This window comes from Scophthalmus maximus, chromosome 8, assembly GCF_022379125.1.
Source record: "Scophthalmus maximus strain ysfricsl-2021 chromosome 8, ASM2237912v1, whole genome shotgun sequence".
In the NCBI taxonomy this organism is placed as follows: Eukaryota; Metazoa; Chordata; class Actinopteri; order Pleuronectiformes; family Scophthalmidae; genus Scophthalmus; species Scophthalmus maximus.
The window spans coordinates 20,211,149-20,233,376 of NC_061522.1; the positions used below are offsets into that span (position 1 = coordinate 20,211,149).

The 22,228-nt window shown below is 43.4% G+C and overlaps 1 protein-coding gene across 2 annotated transcripts; it reads right to left on the reverse strand.

Moving 5' to 3' along the window:
* Positions 1-138: 138 nt before the first annotated feature.
* LOC118313101 (collagen alpha-1(XVII) chain) lies at positions 139-21,972 on the reverse strand. 2 transcript variants are annotated; one of them, XM_035638354.2, is made up of 55 exons: positions 21,815-21,972; positions 19,003-19,076; positions 16,796-17,239; positions 16,646-16,693; positions 16,484-16,537; positions 16,313-16,360; positions 16,058-16,219; positions 15,688-15,789; positions 14,951-15,016; positions 14,798-14,872; positions 14,336-14,386; positions 13,989-14,150; positions 13,766-13,846; positions 13,620-13,664; positions 12,424-12,546; positions 12,021-12,326; positions 11,895-11,933; positions 11,643-11,669; positions 11,509-11,535; positions 11,334-11,396; positions 10,688-10,792; positions 10,541-10,603; positions 10,324-10,359; positions 10,169-10,222; positions 9,880-9,951; positions 9,052-9,114; positions 8,607-8,678; positions 8,474-8,500; positions 8,344-8,379; positions 7,928-7,963; positions 7,717-7,833; positions 7,473-7,592; positions 7,271-7,351; positions 7,124-7,174; positions 6,791-6,853; positions 6,641-6,700; positions 6,522-6,548; positions 6,371-6,412; positions 6,059-6,121; positions 5,926-5,973; positions 5,391-5,441; positions 5,155-5,277; positions 4,922-5,062; positions 4,715-4,810; positions 4,288-4,413; positions 4,118-4,189; positions 3,813-3,950; positions 3,566-3,703; positions 2,983-3,150; positions 2,521-2,667; positions 2,075-2,224; positions 1,836-1,985; positions 1,637-1,717; positions 707-760; positions 139-503 (listed from the first exon to the last, which is right to left on the reverse strand). In XM_035638354.2, the coding sequence occupies exons 2-55, from the start codon at positions 19,064-19,066 to the stop codon at positions 451-453; spliced, it is 4,911 nt and encodes a 1,636-aa protein (XP_035494247.2). In that variant the 5' UTR covers positions 19,067-19,076; positions 21,815-21,972; the 3' UTR covers positions 139-450. The 2 variants fall into 2 exon arrangements, with proteins under 2 accessions (XP_035494247.2, XP_035494246.2); XM_035638353.2 differs by having other exon boundaries at positions 5,391-5,444; positions 21,815-21,971.
* Between the last annotated feature and the right edge of the window lie 256 nt (positions 21,973-22,228).

Sequence of the window (22,228 nt, forward strand, 5' to 3'; positions counted from 1 at the left end):
ACCCATTCGTCTGAATCCGCTCGCAAATGTAAAAGGTTCCTCCTCAGGTTATACCCAACCCCTCCACAGGATTTCGATTCTGCATTTTTTGTGTAATCCTGCTACTTGAACTGACTAAGAGACAAACAGACGCAGATAAAAAATATAACCTCCTCGGTGGAGGTGAGAAAGTCAACCCTTTATTCAGTCCCACCCGATAAACAATGTCTATAATACCACTCGATACAGCGTATTTGACAAGCCAATTCAAGGCTATGCTCAAATCTCTGGTTTCACAAATACAAATCTGAACAGCAGATGTTTGTGGATATGAAAGTACAATCGCATCCCTACCAAAAGCAGATCAACTGGCGAGCTTGCATCCGGTTGTATGTACCGTCATTATGCACACACAACTCTTAAGAGCATGTGAAGCTCACAGATTGGACTCCAAATTTTCGGACGTGTCTCTCAGACGCCAACATCCCTCCTCCTCCGCCTCTTAGTCATCATGGGGACTTCTCCTGAAAACAAAACAAAAAGGCTTTGATTTAACACGACGTGCCCTGGTCGATGACAAATTCAAACTCTGGTGATGATTGCACCAGATCAGTGTGCGTTCTTATCTAAAAACTACAACTGCATCTTCTCACTTTGCCATCGGTTCCTGGGACTGAATATTGTGACTAATCGTCAACAATCTTGTTGAGCTGAAATAACAACTGACCTCGGTCTCCCTTTTGTCCTTTGGGTCCCTGAGGTCCACGGAGCCCGCGTTCACCTGCGTCCAGACAGACAAGAGTTGTGAAAAGATGTCCACTATGGACTAATGTTAGGCAAAGCCAGCATACTTGACATGGAGCCTCGGCCGACTGCCGCGGTTTGATTGAACCGCGATAAACATAAATCCCACTCTTGAATTTGTGGAAAAAAAGTCGACTGTCTAATCAGTCCTCTGGTTGAAAAGCCTGTGAAGAAGCTTCCAGAGGAGGAGAGACACAGGAGAACGTGTACGGTCGACCTGTCAACTTGGCTTAGGAAGGGTGCCGTCGAACTGTCCCTCCTCTCTGCTATTCCTTGACCTCAGTGGAAAACGTCACGAGGTCAAGGAGAGCTGTGAAGGAGGACTCATGGGACGTAGGACAAGCCCCGGCGGCCGTGCTCTGAGAAGCCGCCTCGACTTTCACTAAACAGCGTCATTATGCGACGTGCGTCCGCCGGGGTGCAATGAATTGCGGGGAGTCTATTTCTCCTTTCCCTTTCGCGTAGGAAGGTCCAGTGTACCCTGTGCTAAAGGCGATGGTGAATCTGATTTGTGTTTTTCGTGGTCCAGCTTCAGAAATTTTTCGTAGTTTCACCACGGCAGCGGCATGTCAGTAACATCCGCCCTCGCACAATGACGTGGTTTAGTAAAAGTCGAGTCGGACTCTCTGAGCGGCGCTGTCGGCTTTTCCTAAGTCCCACGAGTCCTCCTTTACACCTTTCCTTGACCTCATGACATTTTCCACTTGAGGTCAAGCAATACCTGGTGCCACTGGAGGCGCTCTCCTGAGCCGCCTCCACCCTCAGTCATGATTAAAAACTATCCATTAAATATGAAGTAATGATTAATGATCTTTTTTTTTTTTTTACAGTATTCCAATCCTATAAGATGTACCTCTCTCTCCATTTAGGCCTGGGTAACCCACGTCTCCTTTCTGCCCTGGTCTCCCAGGTTGTCCTACAATGGCTCCATGAGCTGTGAAGGACAAATGATCATTTTCTGAATTTTTTTTCTTTCTCTTTTTTAATAGCTTCTATGTAGTTGTTTGTTATATTGATAACATGGATGTATTTGTTGTTAAATGCATCTTTACTTTTGATGTACTCCACCAGATCCGTGACATTCGCGTGGGAACCAAACACTCGGCTGTATCCCGGGGGACCGGGAGGACCAGCCGGTCCAGGTGGTCCTTGGACCACACGTTCACCGTGACTCCCCTTGGTGTCATGAAGCAGGCCGTGCGCTGGAAAATAAGAGATGGGATGGTGAAAAGTGCACCTCCTAACAGTTGCGTTTAATTCATGATTTATTGTATAACATCGCAGTGCTCACTTTTGATATATTCCAGCAGGGCCGTGGCATTTCCATAGGAACCAAACGGCCGGCTGTATCCTGGGGGACCTGGGGGGCCGGGCGGTCCTTGAGGGCCCTGGAAGATGCGACTGTTGTGCTCCCTCACGATGTCGTGCAGCACACCGCGAGCTGCAAACGTGAGAACACTGGGTGACGCGAGTGAAGCTTGGTCGCCACAGGTTGACGCAAATCCCAAGAAAATTGAAAGTCGTCAGACTGGAGGAGACTGGAAGACTCTTTCAACCTTCAGCAGCAGAGTAAGTTTTCAGTAGAAACTAAAAGGTCGATGCTTATATCACTAAGCTTTGAAGACGACCAGCATCTTCCTTCTGATACTGTACTATCTGCCCTCCACCAGATCTGTAGCAGATGGTTGGGCATGGACAGGGATTCAGTTTTTGACCAAAGCGGTGACATCAACTTACATTTGAGATATTCCACTACATCCACGACATTTTCCCGGGAGCTAACCCACTGGCTTTGTCCAGGTATTCCTGGAAGTCCAGGAGGTCCAGGGGGTCCTTGGACAACTCGTTCAGAATCTCTCAAAACATCACGGAGCAGACCATGGGCTGCATATGGAGGACAGTAGAGTTTACAATGTGAAATGCTTTCTCCTGTTTCTCTAAGCAGATCATTCGGATGGATAATCTGCAGTGTCCCCATGGTCGGTCCTGCTTGGTAAAGCTACATTTTCTTATAACGCTTAATCAGCTTTGACTAGAAAAGCTGCCTTAGTATCAGACATCACAGCATCACATGTTAAATGAGAATCAAATTATATATATAAATAATACATAATAATAAGTAGAACAGAGTCAATGTTGATGGAATCAAGCTGAATTTTGTAATTTTTTTTGCGTGGTTCTTGACTAATCGCCACCTACATTTGATGTAGTCAGTTACTCTGACAGCCATAGTGGAGTAGTCGGCAGAATCCAGGTTCCAGGCTCCGGCTCCGGCTCCAGACGCACCTGGCTCTCCCTTGTGTCCCGGGGGTCCGGGAGGGCCTGGCAGACCAGGATGTCCTAACATAGCTCCTCTAACAGCACCACCTGGAGACAATACAACATGAGTCACAACCTTATATGTGACTCTAATGCAGAGTATATGGTACAAGTGTATAAACTAAAAATGTAGCGGAGAGTACAAGACATAACCATGTTTTCTGAATATCCTTCCCCAGAACTTATGTCATTAGCTTTACGCCATACTCATGGCCTTGAACATATCTAGGACACAAAATTAGCTCAAACTGAGTCTCAAGACGCCTTCATTCCAAACTTAATGGACATTTTCTACATATAAAGATTGGTGGAATATTCCTTTAACAGACACTCTAGTTTTTGTGCTTCATAAGTAGCCCTTTACATTTCTAACCGAGACTAAAACGTACGTAAAGTAGAACTACGAAGGCCAAAGCGTCCCACTGGTACTGTAGGACAGTGTATTTTAAAAGGTTAAACTCACCATCGAAACCTTGTCGCTCTGCTGTGATCGACTCTCTGTTGGCCTGCTCAGCATAGGAAACCAGTCCCCGCATTTTACCAGGGGGGCCCTCAGGTCCAGGGGGACCAGGGGGCCCCGGAGAGCCTCTGAAGGTGACGCCTTTGGGAAGCAATAGAAGAAGTGGATGAAAATACGCGCGTATGTATTTTTCTCAAATAACTTCACCTGTGAACTACAACAGTTGAGTTTTTTTTTTTGTCAAACTCACTCTGCAGGTAGTCATGGATGTCTGAGCTGATGTAGTTCCCCAATCCTGGTGGGCCAGGTGGTCCTGCAGGGCCTTGTAGACCAGGGACACCTGGAGGACCAGGAGGCCCCTGAGGGCCAACAACCGCTTGATACCCGGCTAGTCAGATAATGAAATGTGAACATGTGTTAGGTTAAGAAAGCTATATGATCTACTGTATGTACTTAATAACATGTAATCTACATTAGCATTAACACTATGAGTTCAATACTGCATTCTACTGGCGGCTTTAATTGGTTACTGTTTTTTGTTATTGTGTCTCTTACTTGATAAGCTTCCAGGATGACCAGGAGGCCCAGGGGGTCCCTGGGGTCCAGGGACACCTACTACCCCCTTGTCTGATGACGGACAAGACCCAGAGTCAGTTCCACATGTTCTCTCAACAGACCACATTTTAAATAGGTCACCTAGTTGGCGCTCCTGTAACCCTCCTCACCGGCCAGAAAGCTGAGCACCCGTTCAGCCACCTCCTGCGTGTTAAAGCTGGGGCTTCCAAGACCAAGATCTCCAGGGGGTCCCGGCGGACCGGGAGGACCCGCAACATACCTCCTCACATCTTCTCCTGGACACAGATAATTCACAGTATTACTATTTGCTCTCGAGAACTAGATACGAAGGCAAGATTTTGAGAACATCGGGTAAATAGATGTCCCTGTAATGGCGACCAACTAATTCAGCACATTCATATACATAATGACCCTAACGTAGAGTGTGGCTGGTTCAAATTTTTAAAATCCCTATACAAAATGATGAATGATTTACATTTATTGTGCCATTCAGTAAATGATATATCAAGCTTCTATCCCATGCAGTGTTCGCCACCTGTGAGAAATTTTGGGAATTTTGAACTTAATGAAACTTACGTTGTAAAATGTTGATTATGTCATTGACAGAGATGGCGCCGGGTGGACCCGGAGGACCAGGGGGGCCAGGAGTCCTGTCGTATCCGCCACCTGAACCTGAATACGGAAGGTAAAGGTTCATACAGAGGCTGTCACTACTGTTACAAGAACAGTTGATACTGTGTAATAATCAATGTATCATTTGTGCAATTGTGTAAAAGATCATACTCTGGATGTATGCGACGACTCGACTGGCCACATCGTCCACCAGCCCATCTGTGCCCTGTGTGGTCCCTGGGGCCCCCGGAGGACCGGGAGGCCCAGGAGGTCCAGGTGTCCCATGTGTCCCGTCGTATCCTCTACCTGAGCCTGGATATGGTAGGTAAAGGCCAAACAGAGGTTGACACAACTGTCATGAAAACAATCGATCCTGTGCGATAGTCATTTGTAAAAGATCATACCCTGGATGTAGGCGACGACTCGGTTGGTCACATCGTCCACCAGCCCGTCCCCTGTGTTCCCTGGGGCTCCCGCAGGCCCAGGGGGCCCTGGAGGTCCGGCCAGATACTCCCTAATGGAACCGCCTGGATGTCAAGACAATTTTATCTCATCACTTGACTCAGGTCTTTGTTTCACTTCTATGTGGTGTTACACACTGTAAACCAACGTAAAAAGGAAGCACAGGGGCACAGCTTACTTTGAAGGTACTCTGCAATGACCTGGCCCACATCAGTTGGTCCAGGACTACCTACTTAAATAACACAAATTCCCAAACAAAAATCTCATGTACATGCAGAAAAACAAAATGAAAACATAATTATTAATATTACTGCCAATAGATTCCCTAAATCCACACACTCGACCATTAATATTAAATGAGTCCAGTATGCAGTATTTTTTTGATCAAATGACTTCCTGTTATGTGAAAGATTATAGGGGAACTGCTGGTCCCAATGAAAATCAACGTTTGAAATTTGGCATCTTTCACCTCGTCGTTTTGTTGTTATTTTTATTGATCAATATAGTTGAGTACTACCAACTCTCATCGAGAGTTGCCCCGAGCAAACTACAAGTTTGCGTAGTCGAAAGGTGTCTTTAGTGTGTTTGTCAGTTAGAATGGCTAGATCAAAACCCCCGCAGGCCTTACTAATCCTGCAGGATTAGTGAGGATTATTATTTTCTATCACTATCTTGATGAAATTGAAATTATATGGTATTTAGGATGGTCTTACCACCAGAGCCTCCCGGGATCCCCGGCGCTCCAGGGACTCCTGTATCACCTGAGGGGAACAAACAAATACATGTAGTGTGACACAAACTCCTGTATTTGCTGACTGATAAAATAAAACATGAGGAAAGACAGACCCTGAGCGCCACTGGGGCCTTGTGGTCCCTGAGGTCCCCGAGATCCAGGCTGACCTGGGAAACCTGACGTGAAAAACCAAAACCCTGATTGAGCGTGTGGTTTAAGTGCTTCACGGTTCATTATTGAAAATGGAAATATCTAGCAAGCAGACCAAGCAAACTCCATATATTTGTCCAATTATCTTTAAACTTTGCACACTTAGATGCTCAGTTAAGTAGTTAAGTATAAATTGACATAAGACCGGAGTACCTCTGTAGTGGATCGTCATGAGAAATGTAAAAATCCACCTGGTCTACAAGTTGTTCACATACCAACAGCTGCTTCCCCTGGAAGACCTGGTTGACCTGGTTCTCCTGAATCAATACAAATCAAACATTTGTTTCATTAAGCTGCAAAAAATTAAAACATATCACAATGATGCCAGCATTTTTTTTTTATTTTTTTTTTTTACAAATTTCTCACCTTGGTAACCTTGTGGTCCTCTGTCACCTAAGAAGAACGAAACATAAGATGAAAGTGATCTTCTAAATTTCGCAACTCGCAGACAACAGTTTCAGAAGTATCTAATTCATTGCCCCCACCTACTGAACCCTTTTGGCCTGGGGGTCCTGGAGGTCCAGGTGGTCCAGCAAAGAAGGTCTCTAAGGCAAGGGAGTGAAGAAATGCCAAATATGACAAATGTCCAGATGTCAACCTACTGTAAATCTAAAAATGAGCTTCCTTTCACCAACCTGATGTGGGCACAAAGCTGCCAGGTTCTCCTTTCTCTCCTGGGGGTCCAGGATAGCCAACACCTGTGAGGCCCGCAGAACACAGCTACAGATCAATTTCAAGTGAGAGAGAGAGTTTTTTCTGCTCAAACCATCTATCCTCATCCAGAATGTGAGATAAGAAAGACTCCAAAGTTCTGCTTGATACATTGTCAGTCAGTCTCCCTCAAACACTACCTGCTCCCTCACTCCTCTAGTGCATTTAAAGGTGTAGTTACACTTTAAATCATCCTGTATAGAGATAATCCATCTATCTATCCGCCCATCTGTCCGTCCGTGTCATGCCACATTTACCTGGCTCTCCTGGAGGACCTCTGCGTCCTGGCGATCCTTGTGTTGTCTCACCTACACAACAGTGACAGCAACATTTGAATAACCATTAGTTGCCTCTAAATCACAATTTGCTTGGGAATACCATTGGTATATAGCAATGCAACGTGCCTGAAGGACCCTGAGGTCCAGGTTGTCCAGGAGGACCTGGAGGTCCTGGTGGTCCAGGCCATCCTGCTGCTGAGGAAAGTCCTGAGAAATGAAACGTAGAGGAAGTTTCAGAATGTTTTACTGTCTCACACGGTGTTACCTTGACACTTCCACCACCACATGGTACCAAAGTCAGTAACTAAAGAAATAGAGGAACACTCACTATCACGCCGGGTGGCACTGACAGCTTCTGAACTTGTGACACTGGTGCCAGGCTCTCCAGTTTTCCCTTTCTCTCCCCTCTCTCCCTCTTCTCCTTTCTCACCTTGTGCTCCCTTGGGACCTAAACGATTCAATCAAGGTACCGGTCACAGGAACAGCAATGTTTTCAATCAACAATCCTCACATTCATCTGATCTTCTGAGCATCTAAGCTTCCCTAATATGTGTCAAGAGTTTTGGATTTACCAGGTTGTCCTGGGACACCAGCAGGGCCAATGGGACCAGACAAACCAGGGGTCCCGGCAGGGCCCGGAGGCCCAGCGGGACCCGGAGGTCCAGGGATGGCCACAGTATCAGAGCCCACTAGGAACAATGAAGAAAGAGGCAAAGATCAATAAGAGTGTACAATACTTCAAAAACTAACACACTGTACACTTTACTGTACTGCAGTTCTTACTTGGAGTGATGATTTTACCAGGCGAACCAGATTCACCTGAAAGACAACGTTAAGTTAAATTGCATGATTAACCCCTGTAGCAATAGGTTGATTAGATATAAGTGTTTTAAAAAATCTCATGTCTTTTATTTGATTTTTTTAGTTTACAATTATAACCCTTCTGTTTTAAGGCCTTAATCAAGTAACAAATATTCTTGAACACGTTGTACCCAAACAAACAGGTGGGAATCTATTTGCAGATGGTCAGTAAACCAGATATTGATGCAGGTACATGTATTGATGCTGTGATTTATTTTCATTGGAACTATTATCATCATTATTATATATTCTGCTTTATTTTTGCTTCCAGTGGGTTACCTTTCCATGGCAGTGTTAATTTTTCATGAGAAATCATTCGTTAAGAAATAAGGCAATACCTTTAGCACCAGGGTGTCCTGGATTTCCAGCGACGCCTGTGGCAATTGATCAGAAAACAGATTTTCAAATTCATAAATGGTAATCTGCAAGAGGAGTAAAAGCATTGATTTTTGGTATGTATTCTCATACCTGGGGGTCCTTGAATCCCAGGGGTACCTGGAGAAAAAAACAACAACAAAACATTGATTTAATTTCAATGCAATCAATTGATAATAAGATAAAAATGTGCCTCAGGATTTCAACCCAATTAGTATTATGTTACCTGGGGGGCCAATATCTCCAGGAAGTCCAGGTGGTCCTCTCACACCAGGAGGTCCCATTGTACCTGCTTCACCTGCAGTTTATGCACAGATACTCTCGTTCACAGGACACAACGGCAGTGATAACGTTTCTTTGATCGTTCACTGTCATGTCATAGCAGATGTTCCAGGAGTGACATTGCATGTCCCACCTCTCTAGCCTTGACAAATTGTTCAAATGAACAGCCTTCATGTTTTGTTTCTCGTTGTTTTCCTCTCTGAACGGCTTTTCTTTGCCGAGTTTCCTTTCAATGACAAATCAATCCTGTGGCACTCTTACAGCATTTCAAAGCATCTGATGTTCATCATGTCAGAAAAAATCCAAGTAGGTAAATCTTAGGATACCATGAGAAGCCAGTCAGCTGACTGGCGTTTCATTTCAGTACAACAGTGAAGCTCTCTCCTCACCTGTAATCCCTTTAGTTCCCTTTGGTCCAGCTGGGCCTTGTTGTCCAGGTTGTCCTGGTTCACCTTTTAATCATGAAAACAGGATTCGTCAAAAATCACAACCCATTGTTAAGGAGTTGCAACTTATTTTTCAAAAGATCTGAATGAAAATTAGACTCATAATTTCCTGTTATTCATGCTATTAGAATCAAAAACACTTATGGGTATAACCTTACACAGGTTATAAGATGCCACAAAGTTGCCTGCTTTTCACAAAGAACAAGCAGGACAATTCAAAGACTCAAAAGGATAACAAATATATACAGTATATCAATAACACTTACAACTTTTGTTGAACATCAGCAACTAACAAGCTACAGTAACAGGATAATGATTGAAGTGAAATCCTATTGTACCAGTGAGGCACAAGTAGAGAAGACTTAGTAAACGGACTCACATGTTACAAATGAATATCTGTCTAAAGTTTGCTGACTATTAACCACATCAGCCAAAAACTGCTGGCCATATCATGGAAAATAAGATGGTGGCTGCAATATTTATGCTGATGAGCATCTAACCAGTTCTTACTCTATACCTTGATATGACAAAGGTCATCAAGTGAAAGCTAACATGGCTAACATACCTAATGGCTGATAACAATAACACAACAATAATTGTAATATTCTAAAAGAACATTTCTCTCTTTGCTTTTAAAGCCTATGGTTGACTCTTGGAGTCTGTGAGCAGCATAAAGTAATAAGTGACTCTCATCTTTACCACTTTCATATTTAATGGCTGCTGTGACGGCAGCTTTTATTATTCATGTTGTGCAGGACTGATATAACTGACCTGCCGGTCCACGCGGTCCCCTCTCTCCGAGCTCTCCTTTGGTTCCTGACACCCCTGGACTTCCTCTGTCACCTGCATTAAAGACAGTCAGTAAAAAGGTTAGTCCCAAACTGACAAAGGTCAACGTTCTTATTCCTATTCTGTCAACACAATAGTCAACTAATCCATTTTTTTGCAAAGACATAATGGTCTGATCCTTGTTTATTGTCAACTTCGACAGACTGTGTAATCTAGTTTTCTACTGTATGAGGATCATTGTGATGAAAACAAGACAAAGCCTGAAAGGTACCCTTGGCCCCTGGCGCTCCTGCTTCACCCTGGAAACCTTTTTGACCAGTAGCCCCTGCAGACAAACAATAGACATATTCAATACATGTTGTTGCCAATCATCACCGAATACCAAACGGAGAAAAATATTAAATTCATGTAGAATTTCGTCTTTACCAGGGCTTCCTGAGGCACCGTGCCCTCCCATGTCACCTAAATCCAAGAAGGGAAACATAGAGGCCATCAATTTTAGGGATAAGTACAATCTGCTAACATGAGTTTTCTGTGTCAGCTTTATTAGCGATTTACAGTTATTTGTATATGGTCTAAAACAAACAAAAACCCTGGTATGATCTGCTCTGTCCTGTAATTCCATCACGACCTTTGACCCTACCTTTTGGCCCGTAAGGTCCAGTAGCACCGGCGGGACCGGGATGTCCTTGGTCACCTTGAGATCCTGTCAGAACCGGGTTTCATTATCAAAGAACAGTAATATCCAGTAAGATTCAACTTGCGTGATACACAGGACATTGTTTTTTACCTTTGTCTCCTTTCGCTCCAAAACCGGGCGGTCCAGCCTCTCCGCGGGGGCCCATCACTCCCTCCCGGCCCCGTTGTCCCGGTGGACCCTCGGAACCCGGCTCACCTGGTCAAAAATGGGGGGGGGGGGGGGGGGGGGGGGGGGGATACTTAGCCCATGGGTGCAGTCGAATTTTCAAATTTGCTAAGGAAGTTACCTAAATTTTGAAGTGACCCGGAAGTATTTGATCGGCAGCCATGATAAGAGCTGTTCAGATTCTCTAAATGCATAGGAAAGGTGCTTCAATACTTCCTTTCCTATCCCCTTTAGCATAGGGTACACTGGAGCTTCATAGGAGGAGAAATAGACGCCCCACAATTCATTGCGGCAGCGATATTTAACGTGCCATGCAAGAACATAGACGATTGAATCCAAAGTAGAAGAAGAAGATGAGTGTGAATATGAACGAGAAGGGACGCACGTCATCATTTAAGGTGTTTGAATCCTCCTTTACACCTTTCCATGACGTTTTCCATTGAGGTCAAGGAGTAGTAGATAGGAAAAGACGATAGGAAGGACAATCCAAATACACCCCAAGTGTTCCTCTTTCCAAGTGTCTCTACGCAACCTAAACAAGCAATGGAAAACGACTGATGCTCAACATTACCTGCACTTCCCTTTGGTCCTCTTGGCCCATCCAATCCTGGATGACCCATCTGCCCGGGAGGACCTAATGTGATGACATACATGGGTGGAGGGAGGCAGACAGAACAGGCAGTGAGTCTTGAGTTTGTCTGGGTCAGAAAAAAGCCACAACACATTAACATATTTCGCAGTCTTACCTGGGAGACCAGGGAAACCGCCATCCCCTGAAAAAATGCCAATCTTTAGTGGATGTCTCCCATTTGTAGAGCTTGAGACTTATGTCACACACTTCTGATGTTTTACGTTTGTGCAGTTGTGATTAATACCTTACCTTTTTGTCCTAGTCCCCCTGAGTCACCTGTAAAAACAAAAGCAGCCATACTTACAGTAGAGAGTACACAAAAGCATGTACATCCAAACTTGATAAGCACTAGGTGCTGGACAGAAAAAACTGGACGGAAACCAGAAGACAAGAAATGTCCGCACACCAGTTGATGCTCTCACCAACTTTTTAATGACCTCCCAGGTAACGTTTTGGGCACAGGCTAATTTCCTAATTGCTCTATGATTTGTGTAAAGGTACCTTTAGGTCCTGGCTCTCCTCTCTCTCCTTTAAGTGTATCTGCAGGTAGAAGAACAGTTGTGATCAACCACACTCAAATGTCCACTCGTTTGACCTGTGAACTTTCTCTGAGATCCCTGTCCTTACCTCTCACAGCATCTGAGCGGAGTTCAGCTCTGACAAGATTCTGAACAGTTCTCTGCAGGGCAGCACCGTCCTGCCTCGGCCCGCTCCCTGCGTCGCCCCCTGGCCCGGCAGCACCCAGGTTGATGGTGTTGTCAGAGCGGGTCAGGGTGGACCCAGAGGAACTCCTGTCAAAGTACAAGGAATCCAGCGGGTCGACGATGTTGGTGGCGCCCGAGGAGGCCGACAAGCGACTGGACCTTGCAGAGGCGGTGCCAGTGATGGCTTCCAAAGCATCGACGCGGTTCTTGAGGCGTTTCACTTCTTCGGCTGTGGACCACGAGAGAAGATAGTGAACATGTGGAAGATCACCTCCGATGGCCCTCGTCGTAGGGCAAGAGGACAACGGAGAGGTTTCCGGCCCTACCCAAAGCGATGAGTCCAAAGAGGAGTCCGAGGAGAAGGAGCAGGCTGAGCAGGAGGCCCAGCAGCCACTTCCACCAGCTACAGCAGGAGAAGCAGCCAAATCCTGACTCATCCTCTTTGATCTCTGAGAAGAAGAAAAAAAAAAGGTTCAGATACAAGAGACGATAAGAAAACTGGACTGAATGCAAACAGCAGCAGATTCACAAAAGGTCTCAGGAAAACGCATCTAATTTACCTATTAGACTCAAACGTAGGAGAATTTGCATTTATCAACTTATTTTAAAGTCTCTTAGTCACTTTAGCTTTTATTGTTCCTACATTTTCCTTAGCGTTCTACATTTTTCTTCAAGAATAGTTGACATTGAGTCGTACAAAGGCACCAGCACCTCCAATGCTCAGTAAGTAAGACGTTATATCATCGGAACAAAAACTGTGACGTGAAACATGCAAGATTTTTTTGGAGAGGTCATGTGCTGGATTATTTCTTTGAATCTCAGTTGGAGGGGAAAAATAAATTGGCAATGATTCCCCAAATGTCATTATCAAAACCTTATGACAAAAATGTTTTTGAGGCTTGATATTTTAAATTTATTATATTATTTTAAATTTATTATAAATAATTATAAATATACAGTGAACACAAAACAACCAAATATATATAACTTGAACAAAGAAAAAGCATATATATTTTAACATGTTAATATGTTAAATATATTTAAATTGTTAACATAAATAAATATTTTTGTCTGAATTGTTAATTCTGTGAAATAAATGTTTTCATATCGGATCATATCATATAAACACTGATGTTGATATGTTTGTGCACGGCTCATATCATTCAATATTATCAGCCAATCAACTTGTTTGTCGGGCTCTTAAAACGAACCCCAGAGGCATTTAGGACAAAATATATAGCCGGTCACTTATTAGAAGGGGGAAAAAAAACGCATTTCCGCCCAAATCTCAAAGCATTCCCTTGACATTTTACTTGTTCTCAAGCCGTCCACTTGTACCGAAACCTAAACTTACACTCAGATAAATGCTCTCAAAAGTTATTCTTGTGCAATATGAGAATATTTTGTGAATCCAGTTCCTGGTTGTGTTCTGACAGGATTTGAACAGGAAATACAGAGGTAGAGAAGAGAAGGTGACAATAAAAAAAAGACTAAAAGTGAAACTGGGGCAGTGTCACACTACCTGCATATGTGGCTTTGTCTTTTGTGGCAACCTTCAGGGCTGAAGCTTTAAGAAATTAAAACAGCAATTAATGGCACGCCAAACAGAAGGCGTTACAGTATGTGATGTCTAATAAAATCAATGCGATTGGTTGAATCTCAGGCTACATTTGGCTTCTGTTCCCTCCTCCACTGTGCTGGTCGATAGCTTCTGCTTCTCTCTCTTCAGGGAGTCTTCAGAGTAGGTCACTACAAGACAGAAGAATTCAGCCAACCGATTAAAAAACATATCTCGTGTCGTGAACGTGGCAGCAGCAATGGGACAGGGCCCCCGCCCTTGGGCCCCGGGCAGTCTGTCTGTAGTTCTCTGTAGTATTTACAGTAGTATTACCAGAAGCCATCGCAGGCGCAGCAGACATGAACTGCTTCCCCGAGTCTTTGGTCACGACCAGCCTCTCCGTCTCCTTCTTGAGGGGGGCGTTCTCCTTCTCTATCAGCACAAACTTAAAGTCTTTGCCCATGGCTTCGTCAGCAGTGGGACTGCTGGGTCTCACTGTCAGACACAGACAGCACCACATCCACGTTTCAACAAGCGATAGAATATACATATCAGTCATAATCTATGTTTCTTTGGGGGCATGTTCATTTGTCTTGAAACAATTTTTGTTACGATGTAGTAAGTATATGCATTCTTATGCATTTTATTTTGAAATTGCCGCGTCTCCCCTCAGGTCTCACCTGTGGTTGTGCCTATTCCAGCGCCAGACGCATTTTTCTGCACGCCATAAACTGTGAGGAGACAAAAACACATCTTCGAATAACACAACTGATATGATATAAGCATTTAATAAGATAGATAGATAGTTACTTTATTTAGCTCAAGCTGGGAAATTCCGGTGTAACAGCAGCACATTTCACACAGCACACAAAATATATGCAATATATACACAAACAAATGTAAAAAATATACGAATTGCAAAAATATAAAGAATAAGAATAATAAATATAAAGAAATAGTGCCGTAGTACAATCAGTTACCAGTAGTGTGCAGAGGAACATGTTAACATGAAGGTGCAAATGTGCCGGGATTTATGTATTAATTTAGTTCAAACGGAATCCAGGGTTTTTCTGTCAGACAGAAGTGAGGTGTTGTTGTTGTTGTTATTATTGATATTGGCTGGACACGTATGACTGCCTTACCTATTTGAGCGCTGGCTCCTGTGGGAGAGAGAGCAGTGGGGCCGGTACCGGCCAGATTGTTCTGAACGCCGTACACTGGAACCGAGACGGAGAGAGAGTCAACATGCGACCCGACTGATGGTTGGGCCTGTGATACGACAGGAAGAGGCTCACCTGTGCTGCCGGCAGAGAAGCCACTGTTCACATAGGGAGAGCTGAGCGTCCGGTTGTTCTGAACTCCTGGACAGGGCAGAACAGCCTTATTCGTCACAGCTGGCCAAAAAAATACCAACCTCAAACATTTGTATCTACTTAAAATACCCTTCGCCCAGCAGGTACAAATACATTTTCAAACAGTTTTTAATCGTTTCCTAATTTAATGGCTTGCTCAATTTATGTCACATGTGTCATGTAGCTCTAAAATTTGTAAAATAAAAGCATCAGCAGAGTTTTATTTCCCAAAATAAATAAACTCTTTGGATCTTGGTGTTTTTTGGTGTAAAATCTACCAAATTGATCTTTGGATCTTGTTTTTTGTTTTTTACCAAAGTAAACAATATATTTGAATCTCATTTCGTTTTATTTTCCAAAGTAAACAAAATCTTTGGATCTTGTTTTTTTTCTTCATTTTTACCTAAAGTTATCAATATCTTTGGATTTTGTTAAGGTTTACTTTATTATTAAAGTTTTAAAAAATCCTGTGATCTAAAAAAAATAAATATATATCTTTGGATCTTTATTTATAGATCTTGTTTATTTTGATGGGAGAGAAGAAAAAAAACATTGCAACTTTCCCAAGATGTCTAACCCTGCGACGGGTGAACTTGTTAGATACAATAGTGCAACATTGTAGCTAAGCATATCAGTAATTTATTCCTCTGTCTTACTGTAACCATGTGTTTTCCACTGACCTGACTGGTAGAGAGTGGAGGTCGTAGTGGACAGGTTGTTGGGGATGGTGTTGTAACTGTAGCTGCTGCTCACACCTCCGGGCCAAATGCTGCCATACTGGTCTGAAAGGGATGATGGGAAAGGGGAACATAATCATGTAAAAGCTTAAAAACTTGGCACCGATTAAATGATGAAAAGAAATACTGTGTGTGCAGAAGGTAAAGTGGGAATAAAGTGACCGTCCAGCAAACATACTAGGATTGTGGTTACAGCTGGGATATAGAATAACAAAACTCATAAGCCGCTCTTTTGCCCAGACACGGGGAACTTAAGTGTGGCCATGGCAGGTCATCCTTTCACATGACAGACGTGAGAGCCGATTGGTAGAACCTGTGGTGGTGGTGGTGGTGGTGTCGGAGCTCTCGGCCGTGCTCCAGGCCTCCACACTGGCCTTCCTGGGGATGGGCAGCGTGTTGTTGGGGGACTGGGCCGGGCTGGCGCTGGTCGAGTGGTTTCCTCTCAGCAGGCGCTTCACGTCGTCCAGCTCCGTCCCTGCAAAGCACAGCAGTTACACGCCGGCCGTACTAAATGATCCTCTGATAAACATATTGTGTCTGTGCGTGGAAGGCGACGAGTCCCACTCACAGCTTGCTGGAGGAGAGGCACTCTGAAGTCTGGCTCTGATCTCACTCTCTGAAACAACGATTAGTGAATTATTCTATTTACCAATCTACCCCATGACAACAACCGTGGGATGAAACTTATGTAATTATATGCGATGCATGTGTATCGTTTGTGCTCCATCCCTCGAGGTACCTCTGCTCTGAGCTCTCCCTCTGGTGGCGGAACTTGAAGTTCCAATTGATGTGCCTGCAAAAAGAGAGGGAAAAAAAGACCTCAAATGAATTTAATCATTCCTGATGCACACGGCGCTTGTACATCATTTGCACATTGTTCAGAGAAGGAGTTGGCACCGACCATACTCCTTCCTGTTGTACTCCGGAGAAGAGTTCGGGCTGGAACTTTCTGAAACATGGTGACACAAAAACAAAAAAGATCACATCAGCCTCGAGCTTCTCGTTCCCTCCCCCAGAACCCTGTGACACATCTGTCACGCCAGTCACCAACCGTCGAAGACGTCTGGCAGAGCCGCCGCCAAGCCGCTCATGCTCTTCCTCTCCTTGAATGCAGGGGAATGGGTGACCGCAGAGGACGACCCTCTCTTCGCTTCCCCAGATCCACCTGAACTGTAGCTGGTCTTGGTCACCGTGGAGACAGCGACGAGTCCCCCGTCTCTTTTTCCATCCCTGGCGCCGCTCGCGAGACCAGAGGACATGCCGTAGGACCCCCCTCCTCCTCCGGCAGCCCTGAACCCCGCCCCGGAGCCCCCCGAGGCCGCTGACCCTTCAGCAGACGACGCTCCTACAGTGGTGATGCTGACGCCCCCGCTGCCCCTGCCGCCTCCGGAGCCGCCGGAGCGGCCGGACGACATCCCAACTGAGCCGCCGGTGCCAGCGGAGCCTCCTGACGCAGCTCTTCCACCTGAGCCCCCCGCGCTCAGAGACGGATCACCTTGATTGGGGGGAAAAAAGGAAAAAGGTTTTAAATATGTAATCTTGAGTTGTTGTTTTTTTTTACTCTCATCTCAGAAAGCAAGAAGGATGAAGGCCAATATCTAATCCCCCAAAATCCAACTACAAGACAGACGTGTCAAAGTTGATGGATGTTTGACCTGTTTAACATTTTGTTCTCGTTTTAAAAAGACATTCCGCAGATACAATTCCGCCTGCCTGGTACTGTGCCTCAACTTGTTCTCAAATCCCTCCAGTCTTAGATGAGACCGATATATGACAGGCACATAAAACATATTTGGCGCCGGAGCTGCTCGGGGTGATGTTCTTTCTTGCCAAAAAAAACAAAACAAAACAAAAAAAGAGCTTCAAGAACAAGCAGCGAAGACAACACTGATGTTTTCAGTTTACACATCCAGGAGACACGGAGCACAACACCGCTCTTCCACTCCCACCAGCTGCTTTCTGGCAATGTGACTGAACCCAACCCACGACAGCCAGGAAGCCAAGGCAATTAGTTTGCTGAAGATAAAGATGCCGGGTGATAATCCTCACATTAACCACTTTCTATATTACAGGTGATTGGTGCAGCTTTCAAGTTCAAAATCCAAAATTGTGTATGTATTTAATAGATAGGTAAATGGACTGTATTTATATAACGCTTTTCTAGTCATATAGACCACTCAAAGCGATTTACAGGAAAGTCACATTCACCCATTCATACACATTCATACAGCGCTGCTATTCACTGCGCTTTTTTCTATCAATTTTTTCTAGCACTCCTGATCCACACCTGCCCAAGGTAGGTAGGTAGATAGATAGATAGATAGATAGATAGATAAATAGATAGATATATAGATAGATAGATAGATAGATAGATAGATGATAGATAGATAGATAGATAGATAGATAGATAGGTAGATAGATAGATAGATAGATAGATAGATAGATAGATAGATATATAGATAGATATATAGATGATAGATAGATAGATAGATAGATAGATAGATAGATAGATAGATATATAGATAGATATATAGATGATAGATAGATAGATAGATAGATAGATAGATAGATAGATAGATAGATAGATAGATAGATGATAGATAGATAGATAGATAGATAGATATATAGATAGATAGATAGATAGATATATAGATAGATATATAGATGATAGATAGATAGATAGATAGATAGATAGATAGATAGATAGATGATAGATAGATAGATAGATAGATAGATAGATAGATAGATAGATAGATAGATAAATAGATGGATAGGTAGATAGATATTTATGAAACTAATTGCTGTTCTTCTATCATTTCACTGTTAAGGGGTTTGTTTGATTTTGAACAGTTTTTCTACCATAGACATATTCCATACTAAAGACATTTACAGTGTGCTCTGGGTATTATTTCATCATTTACTCCTTTGTTTTGGGACAAGCCTGTGCAAATTTACTATATATATATATATATATGGAAAATTGCCTGTAGGGTTAAGTGCCTTGCTGACGACCCGCTCTAAACTCCTGAACCACAGTAGCATAGACAGTATAGTCATTTGGGTGTGATCCAACTCATTACGCTCAATACAACATGGTGTTTCACATGTTGCCACTGTAGGAGTGGTAAAGTAAGTAAAGTTATGCATTAGTCGAGAAAAATAAGACACAAAAAGGGGAATATAAGTGTATGAATCACTGCGCTGCCAGTTTGCAGTGGAGACCAGCCGCAGTTACGGACCAACACTTTAACGTCCTACCTCTGCTGCTCGCTCCAGCGCCTCCTCCATAGCTCACGGTCCTGACGGTAGTTAGCTTGTCCATCCAATGTTATCTGTTGCAAAGGAAAACAAAACGGAGCATATTTAGACTGTGTTAGTTTTCGAAAGACTAAAACTAGATTTTCATTACACTGAGCTGGAGTGTTATTATACCCCACGAGGCAGTATCTGCATACTTCTTTTGAGCAAGTTATATTTTTCTGTGGTCATATTTCATTTCCTTTGTTGCCATGTCTCTTTTGGAAAAGTGCTCTTTAGAGTCCAGCATATCAGTGGTTTGAAGGGTTCGCCGACGCGCTGTATAGAAATGACATGAGCTCATTGTTCACTTGATGAATGTGTCGTGGCTTTGAACAAAAAAAGAAAGAAGACCCACGAGAAAGAAACTCGGCTGAATGAGGATCTGAGGTCTCAGTCATGGCTGGAGGAAATGAAATAAGATCTTCGCCCAGCCGCCATAAAGATGTAGCAGATCCTGTAACCCTGTAGGCATGTCCTCAATCTGAAAGTAATTTTAATCCAGAGGGGGTTGAAAAAGAAAAATGACAAATGAAAACAACATGAACTGCCACATTTTGAAATGCAAACGTTTGAGAAAATTTTTTGTAATGTTTATGTTATCTTGAACTATTTTTTGCGTGCACTGTCGGGGTGTTAGCTTCCATCGATGTCTCTTACAGTGTCATTCCTCACGTTACCACTGGTGGGAGCTAACGTGTCCAGATTTTAAGCTCTGCAGCTCATGGTAGCTTTAAATACAAATCACATCATCGTTTTATTTGCTGGAAAACACACAAACCACAACTGTCAAGAGAATTCAATCAGTTGCCACACGGGTTATATTTTGAAGAACTTATTCACAGAAATTAAATATATTGTCCATAACTAAAGTCGCCATGTTTGCTACGTCGCGTTGAATACGGTTGTTGCACAAAACGGCTCAGAATACGTCGCGGTCGCGTTGAATTTCCAGCGCTGCCGGAAACCGGAAATGGAATCAGCGGTGCGCCACCATAAATTGTCCCCTGTCGGTTGCTCAGTTGGTTGCGGTTTGCAACTTTACCACCAGGTCCCGGCAGAAAATTGCAAAAATCACACACTGGGGCTTTAATTTTATTCAGAGTATGGCAAAGTTTCCATTCTAGAGCAACATTTGTGACTGTAAAACATTCACCGCAGTGAAATCCACTCTTCAGAATACTGTACCTTCTCGCAGTAATGTGCTGAGCACATGCTTTGACACAGTGACATGATTGAGGTTGTACAATGTCATGAATGCACATTCTTCCTCTCAGAGAAATACAAGGGTCCAGAGGCACTCTCAGTTGAAAATTGGAATGATGAATGTGTAGTCACGTAACTGTGGGAGTGGAACAGGAAGATTTGCTAATACTTTTTGGGTTAATCTAAACCATCAATCATTATGTGCATTATAAAATGGCTGCCTCGGCTGCCTCTAACCACAGACATTCTGAGCGACTTCAGCCGACAAAGTGTTTGACAATTATGAAGTTATTGTTACATAAATATATTTGAAAATGACCCAGGGAGGCCGGTGTAAAACAATATAATAATAACATAAATACCAAACTCATCTATGCAGTGGGGCATTCACTTGCTATTTGTTGAAATGATTTTTTTAAAATGAGATGCAAGAGGTTCCCTCGAAAAGGGGGGTACATTTTACACATCAGTCCTCCATAAAATCATGATAATTATAGGCTTGTTTCCAAATATATTCAGCCTGAAACAAGGATGTCAGACGTAGCAAACGCATATACAGGTATAATCACGTTAACGTCATGCCATCATGAATACTCTATAAACTGCAAACTTCTTTGGCTTTGATTTTGCTCTGAGCAGCTACGGACATCAAGTCCTTTGTGCGTTATGACAGTTTGCTCTGTAGACGTGTGTAAACTTCTGACAGACAACGATCACTTTTAGTTGCCCCCCAGCCGGAGTAAAATTAACCCTGCAAGTTACATGTTTCTGTTTCCAAATTACACTCGCAATTAATAATCGACATGAAATACTCGCTGTGTTGCAGCATTCAGGAGGGTTCAACAGTAAGACATCGTTCTATTATACAGGAGTACAACAGCAGATGAATGCCGTAGCAGGTATGGATCCATATTATCTACATTTTTTTAAAGAGACAGTGACATCGTTTTTTCAAATTACTTTGTTCGGGCAAATGTAGTCTGAGCAGGCAGTAAGTTATTTCCCTCACGGCTTCATCAGTGTTTTTTAATAACAACATGATCTTTCTTTTTTCCTCCTACCTTTCACCTTTCAGCAACCGTATGTCATGTTGCTGACACTTTACCCACCAACCAGATCTGATCTATCAAACACAATCCCAAATTTTTGGTCTTTAATTATATCTCATTGATCATAAATTGTTTAAATGTCACGACTAATTAAATATATATAAAATCAATGTTTATGATGCAATTAATACCTCAATATAATATATATAGACTCTTTGCAGCGTTTTTATCGACGCTCTCGACCAACCTGTGCGTCTGTCAGCAGAGCAATAAAGTTTGATTACAGTCTCCCGCTATATCATCATAGTTTTGAACTGTTATTTGTGATTCTTAATACCATGTTAGAGTCGGAGGCGGGTGTTTTAAATGTGCACCACGGGTGAACAGGCGACAACCTGTGAAACACTACGATCACAGTTCATTTCAATTTCTCTACTTTAGTCGATAACGTTTCACAAAAACATTTCCAACCTCGATTGAAATTTTATAAAAGATAAAGACCGTAGAGATTTACTCACCTCTCATACAATTTGTGCAAAATATAATCCCACTCCCCCTTTTATGCCCCCATCTGAAAAAATGAGCCTACGTCTCAGTGCTTTAAGTCCAGGTGCTGAGGGGATACAGCGTGCCGTGCCAGGGACGTACATGTGCCTGCAGAGATTATGTATTAGCTTTGTCTGATTCATAGCTGCGGTTCGACAAGTTCCGACAGGGCTGGAAGGGGCCGTCACCGCAGCCCGGGACTTGAGCTCTCCTCAGACTGCCCCGGGCTCGGAGAAAACGAAAAAAGAGGAAAAACATAAAGGCAAGCGTTTGAACAGTGTGCGGCGCGCTCCCGCGTTGCTAATTGGCTTTTGTTTGTTTCTGTGCTCGCAGACTTGTTGGAGGCGCGGAGATATAGACGAACAAAAGGAATGTGACCTCGAATC

Coding starts and splice junctions, on each gene's coding strand:
- LOC118313101 (XM_035638353.2), bottom strand. CDS start 19,066: ATGGACAAGCTAACTACCGTCAGGACCGTGAGCTATGGAGGAGGCGCT. Junction 6,549..6,640: donor AGGCCAAAAGGGTTCAGTAG/GTGGGGGCAATG, acceptor CGTTCTTCTTAG/GTGACAGAGGACCACAAGGT. Junction 4,190..4,287: donor GGTGCTCAGCTTTCTGGCCG/GTGAGGAGGGTT, acceptor GTCCGTCATCAG/ACAAGGGGGTAGTAGGTGTC.